At 35.2% G+C, this 13678-nt stretch overlaps 1 protein-coding gene across 2 annotated transcripts in view; it reads right to left on the bottom strand.

Moving 5' to 3' along the window:
* Positions 1–13678, bottom strand: part of ANO3 (anoctamin 3) — a 125527-nt gene that overhangs the window by 10118 nt on the left and 101731 nt on the right. For both annotated transcript variants that reach the window (XM_056493625.1, XM_056493626.1), the window contains exons 13-19: positions 12802–12898; positions 9071–9131; positions 5917–5999; positions 4872–5012; positions 4343–4507; positions 3004–3040; positions 891–1002 (exon numbers count right to left, since the gene is read on the bottom strand). In XM_056493625.1, the coding sequence (XP_056349600.1) occupies positions 891–1002; positions 3004–3040; positions 4343–4507; positions 4872–5012; positions 5917–5999; positions 9071–9131; positions 12802–12898 (696 nt within the window). The remainder of the gene's footprint in view (positions 1–890; positions 1003–3003; positions 3041–4342; positions 4508–4871; positions 5013–5916; positions 6000–9070; positions 9132–12801; positions 12899–13678) is intronic.

Below are 13678 nucleotides of genomic sequence, written 5' to 3' on the forward strand. Positions count from 1 at the left end.
CCTGAATAAAAATAAGAGATTTTAGATATTCAAACTCTAATCTTCTAAGAAGATAAACAAGCCATTACAATTAATAGGAATTAACTGCAGCACAGGGATATGCTTGCCCATGTGAAGTGCACACTTGATTTTTAAACAAATCCCAGTTGTTGACAATCTCAATGCAAGTTATAAAAGAGAGAAAGAAACCCGTGCCTGGTCCTATCAGATACAGGAGAGAGAAAGACACAAAGAAATTTTGATATTGCATGGTGAATACACCACTGAATGCAACAGATTATCACCAACAGTCTTTAGGAGGCTTTTTTGTTTCTTTGCTTGTTTTTGTTTGTTTTTTTCCCAACAATCTTGAACTGAAATTATACTATAAAACTTTATAGGACATAAGTGTGGCCATAACAAAACTGCACTGAAGATAAAGCAAGGTTAGATCTGTGCTTTATTTCATGCTCTAACCTAAAGATACACACAAAAATTGGAGCCAGAATTTCTGCTTCCTACCCTTGTATAAGATTTGCCAGACAATATTTGCTATTTACAGAAATGCATTCCTGAAACTCAAGGGGAATAAACAACAAAAGCCTATTAACACAGGGCTAAATACAGACTCACATCTAGGAAGGGGGTGCATTGTCAGAAGTTCTGAGTTCTTATTTACCCCCATTAAAAAGTAGAAATTTTACTCTCTAGTTTCATGAGTGAACATTGAAAGGGTCCAACCCTTCCATACATTTAGAAATATTTAGTGTTTTAATTATGCCCAGAAACAACTTGTGCCTAAACATTACAGTTCAAACTGCCACTGTATTTTCTTCAAACCTACAAAATCAGTGAAGACTTTGAGTTCTGTGCAAGTTTTCTTTGAAGTGCAATTGGCAAAGAGAGTTTACCTGCCAAGAAAAAAGGCAATGTAGAAGATGGAGCTGTTCAAGTTGACAAACTGGAAGAGGAACATTTTCAAGGCAAAGCTATTCTCCCACTCAGATTCTGTTCTGGGGTGCTCTTCAAGAAGACACAATATACATTATATAAACAATGGGAAATTGAATTATGCATAAGTTTGCTCACAAATCAATCAACACTAACAAAACAAGTGATGGTTTTAAGTCAAGGTGCTCCGTCATGTTGCAATTGATTTCTTTTCATTGCCCCAGCTCAGACTATGTTGTTTCTATGTGGAAACAGAAGTCCCTTGGTTCAGAACAAATCATAATACTATGGGAAGATACCTGTTTCACTTCCATGAAAAAATCTGGAAACCAGTGTGAATTTTTTATCTTAAGATTAAAGGCATCTTGATTCAAAGAAAAAAACTCAGCACAAAAACCCCACAAAACCCAAACAACAACAAAACCCCCAAACAAACAAATAAAACCCAAGCCAATGCAAGCCCCTCAAAACACCTGAAAGCACCTGGAATCAGTAAGGCAGCAGATGGGGGTTGCCAAGAGAAGCAGAAGTGAAAGAGCCAACTAAAAGTCAGTTGATTTCTCATCCAAGCTTCTCACCTTCTAAATGCTTCTCCTAAATCTACTTCTCCTAAATACCTCATCCTCAAGACTTCCCTTTCATAGTGTTTGTAGAAAGCCAATCAATTGATAATTCAATGAGGAGGCTCTTTCCTGGCTTCTTTTGGAAAGAAAAGTAGAAATGTGTAGTAGTGCTATGAATATTCTGTGTGGGTCTGCACTGCCTTGGATTTCTTTCCTTAAGGTTTCTAGAACATTATTTTTGTCTGAATTAGAACTTGATGATAAAGTTTACAAAATAATTTTTACAAAAGCCATCTCTGATGGACACATCAAACTTGGAACATAGTACATTGGTAAAAGTTTTAAAGCACATGAATTGTAAAGGATATCTAAACCTAAACTGCCTGGATTTGTTAGTTAAAATCTGTACTACTAAACTACTCTGGTCTAATGATGACTAAATTTGGATTGAAATATACAGGATACTAGCTTTACATATAGACAGTCATTCCCAGAAGGGTGTCCTTTTCTGATGTACAACACCCTAGCAAGAAGAATGAGCTACCTATCTGAAACACCTAATGCTCCATTATGTTTAATTCAAGAAATCTTTTTTTAAAAAAGTTCTTCCATGTATTTTGGGAAATAAACTGCTTACACACTTAAACAATTACTTTCTTTCCCATTCTGTGACCTGTAACAATACAAAATATTTCAAAGGGAATAGAAATGTTTGATGTGAAAAAATCCTTTAAAATATTTTAATAATTTGAGTAAGTTGACTATAAATGCTGAATTTTTCTAGTCTGTTCTACTGTCTGAAACACTTTATAGTTTTGAGCACCTTGTTTAACACTTTAACCAAAAGGTGGAGCTGTGGAATTTAATCAGCCAGCTGGCATTTAGCCAAGACAAGATCACTTGCATTTTCTGACATGGGTGAAAAGCGAGCCTGTAAAATGAGACACTGAACAGTAACACATTGACACAGCCAGAGATCTTAAATTCTGTCTTTGCTTTCTTCTTTTCTATAAGCTAGAAAGCTTTATGTCTGTGATTGAACCATGACTAGAGGCTTCAGTATAAAATTTTAATGTTACAGAATTTGAGCTACTTTAAAATTCATGACTTCGCATTTTTATTTGGGACAACTTAATTTTGTCTTAACCCATCTTTTCCATCTGAAAGATCAATTTAAAAATTAATAAAAAAACCCCCAAGCATTTGGGGGAAATGGAAAAAACCCTTTAGCGTGCTAAGAAAGAATATGTTTTGACTTTTGCTTCAAAATAAGATTACTGCTTTTCAATGTATACTATGAAACATTAAAAGTAGAAGTGTAAGAATAAATTTCTTAGTTTTATTTTATTTTCTCAGTGAAATAAAAATTTATTTTCTTTCTGTGATATTTCTCACTTGCTTAGGGAAATGCCATAAATGTACTTCATAGATGAAGTTCTCAGGACACTCCTTTAAAGGTAAATAAAGAAGTACACTAGAAGGGTATAAGAGCCATACCATTAGTACATACCTAAGTCTGTCAGGAGATAGGCAACCTTTTCATACACCTAGAACAGAAATGAAACAGTGTAAGAACAGGACACCCTGGCTGTTGTGGTGACAAATCCAGAATGAAAAAGCATCAAAAGCATGGTACTCTATTGCTCTACAGCACCAAGGTATCTGGGCAGATAAAGGAGAGAAATGCTGAAACTATGCAATGTGTATAGCTTTGTTGAACTCCTCCAGTCCCACTCTCTTTATCCATGCAAATGTATATAAGCATGTATAAATGTACATTAAATACACAATAAAGATAAAACTCAACATATAGATCAAGAGAAATATTCAGATACCAACAGTTTCCTTAATCAACAGTTAGATGTTCATCCTTTAATTTCAAGAACAGACTTCTGCAATCTAAAAGAAGGCAAAAAGCCTTGACACAGTTCAGTTTTCCTTTGCATGAATATGGATATTGGTTGAGGATATCAGCCTTGTTCTGAAGCATCTCTCTCTATATCTCTCTATATATTGACTGTCTCTAGTCTTTATTTTCACTGACACTCAGCCCCAGGCAGTTGCCAACTCTGAAATGTATTTCCTTGAGTATACTAGAAATAGCAAGTTATTTTTGATAGATTTGCTTGTTCACTTGAATATATCTTTTATGATGTGGAGTGATCATATATAATAACAGAAACAACTACAGGACTCTGATTGGAAGAATTATTTCTTATTGCAGTGAGTGCAATTCCATAAGAGAATTAAAAGCCAATGTTTGCTGTGTTATTATCCCTTTTTATCTGTTTGTGGTTGCATGGGAACAGAAAGATGATAAATAATAATTCAGCTGAAAGAAAAGAGTTTCTGTTCATGTAATGCTGTAAGAGCAAATGATTAAATCTGTGCTACTACATGACAGAAAAAACACCAAAATCAATTATCATAGAGATTCTAGGACTGTGCAACACTGATATCACAGCTGCATTCTAGTAAGAAAGGGAGGAATCCAAAGTCATGAATCAAAAACAACCTAGAAACCAAGTTCTCAGTCAAGAAAACAATGTGGTTCCAATTAGAGATCTATTGCAAAAGACAGTATTAAAAAAATACAAATGCAAAAAGCAGCAATCTGTACACCTGTAACTTGGTAACATAAGCAAAGATGTAGTGGAGGAATCAGAAATTAAGGAGGAATTAGAGAAAAACATTAACAAACTTATCAGAGGAGAAAAATCCACTGCAATACTAGCTTCAGAAACTGCTGCATAAACAAGCAGGCACACATCTAATACATGGCTAATTCAATAAGCTCCTAAAATGACTCTTTTAAATTAATTGCTCCTTTAAAAAAACAGAAGACTTACAACGTTGAGTGACATGATGATCATAAAATTGATACAGACTCCAGTGCCAGATGTTGCAAACTGCCAATACTTCTTGATGAAATACCACTTGAAAGAAGCAAACTGCTCCATGGCTACCAGTCGATACACCACAACTGCAAACACTGCAGTGAGGACCAGTGAAATCTGCAGGAATGTATTTATGAGCAGAGCTATTAGAGCAAAATAAATCACACCTGAAATAACAGCCACTGAAATAATAAAGCAAGTGCTTTCAAGATTGATACTTGTTTTGGAGAGCAGAATTTGAGAGAACAAAAAAAAAAAAAAACTGGAAGAGTCAAAACATTTCTTTACTGTTCTTATACAATATAACTATATTCCATCTTGTGAAACAAAGATATCCCTGAGCAAGCAGTAAGACAGACAACCAGTTTTGCCCATATTATGTAAATCCACTAATCTTAATGAATGCACTCATGCTGAGTTACTATTTACATCAGAGTAAGATGCATTACAAAACAATAATTCTAATAATATTAAACATCACCATGAAGAATATTCCTGAGACAGACACCATCAGTCGACTGAGCTTATCAGGGAAAGGCTGGAAAGGTTCAGGTTTTCCTGTGATGGGATTTACTCTTTCCACTTGGGAATATTTAGCTTCAAACTGGGGACGCAGCTCCTCCTGGAATGACAAGTGGATTCCATTGATTGTATTAATTATTTCTCTCAAGAATCAGACATACATGTGTTATAAAGCTGAACATTATACTGATATGAATGACTTTTTATAATGCTTCAACTCAAATACCTAAATAATTTTCTCTTCTGAAAATCCCTGGAAGCAGATACGAGCAAAGAACAGAAACCATAGGAGCCTTCTCCACTACGTGAGGGTGTAACAAAAGAATCATGGGTCATACTGCTGACTTAGACACTAAACTGCAAAAGGTGATAAAAACCAATAAATTAGGGCCAGTTAAAATGGTGCTTTTAGAGTTATGAGAGCATTTATTAAAAGCCAGCTTCTATCTACACATCCATGGAAAGATGTAAAACAAGTGAGGTCAATTTACTTAAACTGCAATTAAATCACCAATATAGGTAAATTATTATTAGTGATTTATGGAATAACAGATTTTTATTATTGCTGATGCCAATAGCAGAATGTTCAAGGATAAGTTATGCCACTCTGAAGAATATAAAATCTAGTTTCTGTCTTGTTAGTGTCTTGGTCCTTTTTTTATGCAGATCAGGAATTTCCAGATCAAGAAGCCATGGAACTGAAAGGCATCTGTGCTGACACCAGAAGTAGCTCCTGTCCTCTGTACAGGAAGTATTTCCACTCAGGTTTTCCAATGACACTTTTAATAAATGTAGAATTATATTTGGAATTATAATGTTAGTTGCAAAGGGCTAAGTATCATTGCACAATCTCAAGCATACCTTTGTATTCTGCAACTAGTACTATCAATACAAATATAATCTGAATGACAAATTCAGATGACTGACACACAATATGGATTGATTTTGAGGCTTCACCCATGCTGACAGCAAGGCTTTACATGTTTACTTCTGTTTCTTCTTACCTCTTCATCCTCCCAGTCTATGAGGTCCCAGTCATAAGTTAAGACAGCTCTCCGTCTCTTCCAAAACTCCAGGAAGACTGTTGCTGTGGAAAACAGCTTTAATTACAGGGGGGAAAAGGGCCTGCATTTAATTACCAAGTTAAGTATGCATGGGAAAACTGTCATGGCACTTTTCTATCCTGCTACTCTGAATCAGGTCTTCAAGAAAAGAAAAGATTAGAAGGCACAGTAATTTTTTGCATTAATTAGCTTTCAAGCTTTTAACACAGGACTGAAAGTACACTTTGTACTAAGAACTGATCAGACTTTCATGTTCCCCATCATAGTTAATGCATAGCTAATAATTACAATGTACCTGATTTTAAATAACATTGACTGAAAAGGAAGGAGAGCTGGAAAGCAAGTTCAGTTCCAAGAAAAATTGTATACCTTGAAGAAAAGTTTTATGAATCTGAGGGAAAATCTTAAAAGAAATCTGTTTATTCTGCTAATCAAACAGGTGCAAAAGCATTACTGGATTTTTAACTTTGCACACACAAAAATTGAAATTCAGAGGCTGCAATTTTAACTGCTGGCTTAAATGCTTATGAATAATCAAAGAATGACTACTGCCTATTAATTTAATTTAAAAATAGTGGTTTATTCCATAATTAAATCTGAAACCTTTCTATTTGACTAAAAGCACATTTAGCTGCCTTTTTATTTTTCCTAAGCCCCCACTACTCCCTCAAATCCTCAGCTTAACTACTTTGAAGTGAAACTATATAATTGCTATCTGATAAACTACTCAGGTCATTATTTTCCCAAATGTACACTTGTACCTTCTTCAGTGAATATGACAAGATTGATTAGGTTTATTTGGATTATTTAATTTGGATTACTTGAAGTTTTCTGGGGAGAATGGAATTACTGAGTAAAACAATCTAACCTTTCACTGGATGACACTGAGTTAATACATTATCAATGGGAAAAAAGATTACAAGCTTCTATTCCTCTGTCAAACAGATCTGTTGTTTGAATTGCAGGCTGCAGAAATTATTTAAAATGTGTCAGTACAGATCAGATACAAGAAATACTTAACATGAGAGAAAAGGAATTATCTCTGATATGTATATAGGTATCCTAAAAAGCAGGGTCCAGTTCTGTCCAGCTAAAGTGTAAAATTACGGCAGAATAATGCAAATAATTGCATAGTTAATCTGCTTGCAATTATGTCTAAATAGAAAGCAAGAATATGCAAAAGAAACAATTGTAAAGGCATAAAATAAACAAAACAAAGTGCAGAGAAAGCTACACATGTGGGATGTGTCCTTGTTATTATGCTCTGCTTAAACACTTTAATTAGAATAGGGGCTGTGGATCAAATTGATGTATTGGAATTATCTCACTAACTGTTTGTGAAAGTTGCAATGAGGTTTTATTCAATATGTGAGTAAATTATCAATATGTGAGTAAACTACATGCACATACACCCCAGGGAGAAATTATGTCAGTCACACTGAACATGGGCAAAACAGGTATTGATTTAAAATATTAAAGATTTCAACCCATATATGCAGTTTTGCCATTCTTTTCAAGTTCAGTCATAAAAAGAGCCTACGTCCCATCAATACCAGAACCTGATTTCTAACATTGTATCCAGCATGTTTGGTATCACACTGAAAATCTGAGACAGATTCATTCTATATTCATGAGACTAGTATCTGATGCTTGAAATGAAGAAAAATGTATTGCTCAGATTTCACCTTCCTTAGCTCATATAATGCCATTTTTCCTGTGGTAAAGCAGTGTCATACAAACAAACTCCTCCTCACTCTTGAATACTGGCCTGAGATGAAAATGGAAAGAGCTCTCTTGGAGGAGAACTTGAAGACAGAGATGAAGAGATGCTAAGCTACCTGTGCTGTCTGCACTGATAACTACATAATCAAATGTTAGGAATTTTTGAAAGTGATAATTAATAATTGGAAGAGTGGCAGTAAATGAAGAAATATCAATGAGGCAAGTAATCAAAGTGTGCCCTTTAGTTACACCATGTTAATTTTAAACAATGCATTCATAATTTTTGCATGTGTGAGGAGGTGCTTCTGTTGTCCATGTAACTATCTGATGTTTTGCTGTTTGTATATTATTTGTATATATTGTATATATATTGTTTGTTTGTATATTGTTACTTGCTTTTACCATGCCAGCTCCAAAATTTGTGACATTTGTTCTTACTTCACTTTTAGTTGGAATCATTAACACTTATTCATACACATTACATAAATAAAGGTGTTGTGTACCATTTCATTCAAAATTGTGAAACTCTGGCTTGAATGCAGACAGCTCTATGCATGTGAACTGTGTGATTTTCTCAGTGTTTACACAAACATGTGCATTGGAAGAATCAGTTACCTCTGGTTCTATTCTTCTTCCCAATTTCCCAGCAGCAAAATCCTATTGCCTGCAGAGAAAGCTAATTCTACCAAGAATTTCATGCTGGAACCATTAAATCTGTCTTTTATGGCACTATCACACTGACCTTCTGCAAGAGACAAAACTTCTCTTGGTTATCTCCTGGTCTGTGGATCTGCCCCTGCTTGACTTTGAGCCCACAACATGATGTGTGCAATGTCAGTGTGAACACAATGAGAGATTCAGACTAAGAATTTGCATTAAATTTCTTAACTGCAGTAAGTACATAACATCAAACCTTTCCTACACTTTCCTCTAATTAGCTCCCATAAAACCAGTCTCACTTATTCTACAAGAATCCTCTACAAGATGTAATTTTTATATTGGCTCAAGACCAGTAACTTAACCTATATGCTTTCCTCTAAAAGGACTTTGGCCTGAAAAATACAAAATTCAGGCTTAAAGACAAAAAAAATAATGTAATTATCTACAAAAGGTGTTACCAATTACTGGCATAGAAATTTAAGTTAATGAAAATGAAAAAAAAATTATATTGTGTGGCATAATCATAATAATCCTTCCTTAACTTTTATCCAGAGCTATAATCTCCCTTTGTCAAGTAATCATCTAAAAGGGTCAGGTGAACTAAAAAAACAAAACATTACAAAACAAAACACAAAAAAACAAACAAAAAAACCACCAAAACAAAACAACCCCACCAAAAAACCCCCACCCCAACAAGTAAAAATGCACTTACCCCAAATTGCCATGAAAATTGCAAAGAAGACAGTACCTCCATTATCAAACAAATGTGTAACCTGAATAAAAAAATAAGTACATCAGGAAAAAATCATACTGCCACCTCATATTTGCCTGAAATAATCCCAGAGAAGACAGAGGTGGCAGAAATGAGAGCTAAGCACTCTCCTAAGCAGCCCCACCTGATGTTTCCACAATGCCACACTCTGACTTCAGTGTAATTTGGAATTTGCTGCTCCAGGCTATCACTTCATGCATCACCAGCCATTTATTTCACAGACACTGAGCTGTTTTGTCCATGTCCAAACAGGCTAAAATTTCATCCACAATTCTTGTCATATGGTAGGTCAAACTTAATCTCAACCATTTTTATTTAAGGGTTTTATGAGCTTAAAAAACCTCATCACTTTTCTCCCTCTATATACTTACTGTCTCTTGATTCCATTTTGTTCTTCCCTAGGTACTTTGCATTTCTCTGCAGGTAAAAATAGCATGTATTCCTTTTTATCTAGACACCTCAGCCTCTCAAATTGTTGATTTTCTCCTTCTTAAAAGGCTTGTGCACCCAAACTCCAACAAACATTAAATTGTGTCTAAATATCACTCCACAGAAGTCTCCATAATTCTAAACTGTGAAGGTAATTTCTTCTATGAATGTTTTTCTCTTAGCTAGATTTATCCCTTATCTTACTCTAAGGTTTTTTTGGTCAGAACAGCAATTCAGCTTCACAGTCTAAGGCTCAATGATTGCAAATAAATATTGAAATAGAAAGTACTTATTCATTTATACTTAGTTCTATTTATTTGTTCATGCTTACTGAAAACAAGTATTGATTGAAAAGTAGGTTTTGCATGCCTTTGAAACATCTGAGTGGCTGAATTTATGGTCTCACTTATGAAAAGACCACAATTTATACTATGAAAATCTGAAATTTCTAATATTCTACCCATAGTATGAAACAGTATTTAGGAAGCTGGTAAGATCAATGTCCTTTCAGTAGATTTAAGGTTGTCAAACTTATTATAGCAATATAATTCATCCAGGGATAATGGGCCTACATTTCTTCTAAAAAAGAGATGGTTTAAGATGTGGCTGGCAATTATTAAGCAGTGCAGAGGCTTTAAATTCCTATTAAAAAATTTTAAAAGCACAGATCCCTATAAAATACTAGAGCAAATCAACTTATCATCAACAGGCATATGTTAAAAGACAACCTGAAGAGAAAGAAATGGAATAAAAAAGTGGCTCTGATATGTATAGTTCTAAACCACAGAGAAAATTCATGGTGGTTTCCCACTCTCTGAAGTAAGAAAAGAATGCCTTGAGGTGGAACATGACTGAAAAGACTTTCCTTCCACTGATACTGACTCTCCTGCTGGCTTAAGAACCAATTTCTAAGCTTTATCATGGAAATAAGCCTGTCCTTATGGCAGTGGAAAGGTGCATCTTTCCAAGAAAACACAAAATGAGCCAAACCTAATCCAGTGAAATTAATCTTGCTAAGAGTAGAAAATAAATACTTGGCTCCCAATTTGGCACTGCCAGAAAACAGGCAGTTTGTAGCAAGAGGTAATGAGTGAAGCTGCTGTCAAGTTTTCTTTAGAGACATTACAGTGAGTGAAGGCATCACATTATAACCTTTAGGAAAGGTTCATAAAGCTGTATTTGTTTTTTATTTTTCTTTGCCATGTGAGTGGCCAGATGGCAACCCTATTCCTTCCCAAAGGGAGTTCTCTCTCTCCTCCAGTGGAGAGAGATCCAGAACAGACAAGTCCTGAAAGGAGACAATTCTTGTTTGTTTTTTAAGGCAAGGTTGATGAGTTTTTCAGAACACAAGCATTGGCAGGAAAAGCTGGGAGCACACATGAATTTCCATGAATTTCCACCAAAGGGTGCCTGAGATGATGGAATGTCAGTGGTTGCCTTCTCTGGACATCACCCAATTTTTTTCCAAAAGGATTTATTTGAAAACAAATGAAGCATGGATGGACAGCCACATTTTCCCCACTGCATTATTCCCAATATGACATTCTGTTGATTTGGCCCAGCCTGGTTTTCTGGAGCAGGGCAGGGGGGCACAGGGGGGCTCCTGTGAGGAGCTGCTGGAGGCTCCACCATGTCCAGTCTCTGGAGATGGACACACTGCCAGTGCAATTAGAGGGGTTGGTAACACCTCTGTGATGACATATTTAAGAATATCCAAGCAGTGCAGGGGCAGTTTTTCCCTCATTATCTTCTTCTGGCTCTGTTAATACTAAATTTACTTCATACCATTAAATTTGTACTGATTTTGTTTTTCTCCCACTCCTTAACTCATGAGCCCTTTGTTAATTTTTTTCTCTCTGCCCAGCTGTAGCAGGAGAGGGTAAACAAAAAACTTTCATGGGTATCTGGCATTTATAGCCAGTGTCAAACCATGAGAGACACCAAATGTGAAATTTGCATGATTTAAGCACAGGATGTCAGTGTAAACAAAAATAAGACACAAAACCTGCTTCTTATTAACTGAGGATATTAAAACAACAGGATCTACAATAAAAAGGAATACTGCAATTTCAAATATCTTAACAGCCTGTTAAAACTGCAGCAGACTGCTGAAGAAACATTTACCACCTTCTAAAAAGAGGCATTTCTGAGATGGGTTATAAAGCATGCATAATGCTATTTCAATTAAGAAAGTTTCTATCTTAATACACATTTTTTAAAAGAGAAATCAGTAAAAAAAGGTATGAAATCCCCCCATGGAGCTATTTTCTGATATATATATATATATATATATATATACACTATATATAGTTATATACTATATACAGTATTTAAAAACAAAAACCACTTTTTCTTTAAATACAGCATTTCTAATGGTATTTATTGCTGTTGTTACAAAACAACCTCTTAACTTTTGCATTATAAAATAGAAAATCACATTTGTATATGGTAAACATAAATAAATTTTTAAAATATTTTCACGGGTCTGAAATGTTGAGTTTTACTCAGCATTGGTCATATTGACAGGAAATTTTGACATCTAATACAAAATCTATTTTCTCTTTGATACTGCTGCAGTTTTGTTGTAATGCCATGGCAAGGAGACAGTCATGTTTTATAACATGGTTTATAGGCTTCTGAGAAAGATTTATTCTGTGGGATAAAGAATACAAAGATAAAAGCCAGGACTGCTTTTCCAGCATTATGAACATAGCACACATCACAAGATACTGCTCACTTGCAAACACTGCATGTACACAGAGATCCTTGTGATTATTTAAAATTATTTAAGAATATCTTCTTTTATTAAAATATTTAATTGTATAAAATCTTTGCATTAGTCTGACAGAGCAAAGCAGGGGTAAAAATTCAAATACAAAGTAAGCAAGGGAAACAGTAATAAGATAGTTATAGAGGAAAGCAGGAAAAAAAAAAACAACCTTACAAAAGGTTTTATTATGATTGCCTCAGGGGAGACTTAATAAGTTAATGAAAATAATAGGAATTTATTAATAAGGAAACGCTCACAGAAAGCAATTCCAGAAAAACCTCAAATCATTTCAGAGCATCCCCTTCTTAGATGACTCACAAAGGCTGAAAACAGCATCTGTACAGAAACGAGCTGCTTTTCAGGAAACTTGGTTGAAGCCAGGGCAGCCACTACACAATGAAAACTACCTTGCAGTAATACACCAATTAATAAGACAAGAGTTACAGTAACATCAGCACAGCACAGGGATTACCTTGGCATAGATGCAGCTCTCGTTGAGTTTCTGCAGCGTGCAGTTGCGCTCGCACATGGGGCACATGATGGTCTCATTGGCCTCACAGATCTCCCTGCTGCAGTGTGACAGGAAAACAAGGGCTACAAAAACACTCCCAGCATCCCCAAGATTTTCTGAGCATGTCCTCTGTTTGTTAACCACAAAACTGGACAAATAAATGAAAGGTGAATATCTGGTTTGGAAAGCCTAATCCCGAATGAGGAACCTGAGCACTATTGACCATGGAGTAGTATACAGTATTTTTGGGCATCATGTTACACTTCTCACACCAGCAAATTCTCTCACAAGTACCACAAACAAGAAAACAAAAAACTCCTCACTAGCCTTCAAATGCATTTACAGCTATTTTTCCAAATTATGTAGAAGACACCAAACATTCAAAGGATAAACACTGGTATCTCTACATCCATTTCAATCAAGTGACACCATTTACACCAGCTGGATGCTTGTTCCACAAGGAAGTAGTATACACACTTAGATCTGTCACATGTAAAACCCACTAACAGGGATTTCTGGCAGCAATATTTCAAGTCTTTGCATTTTTATTTTCTACAGAAGAACTTTTGTATAGGACTAATAAAAAACTCCACTTTAATATCCTATTTTGGGGGTCAGTATCATCAAGCCACATTCTAGTGTTTAAGAATCCTAAGATTTAAGAAGATGAAATCATTGTTTTCACTTCATATTCAAAGCATAGTACATAGCTAAGTGTCTCAACAAAGGCAAAACAGAACTAACAGAAGCACAAAAATGAATTTTAAAGCAAACTGTAATTGCAGTGAGTAAGCTTCTGGAAGAACCTCAGCAAGTGCCTTTCCCTATCCTTTAGCAA

Source organism: Oenanthe melanoleuca, chromosome 5 (genome assembly GCF_029582105.1).
Source record: "Oenanthe melanoleuca isolate GR-GAL-2019-014 chromosome 5, OMel1.0, whole genome shotgun sequence".
Taxonomy (NCBI): Eukaryota; Metazoa; Chordata; class Aves; order Passeriformes; family Muscicapidae; genus Oenanthe; species Oenanthe melanoleuca.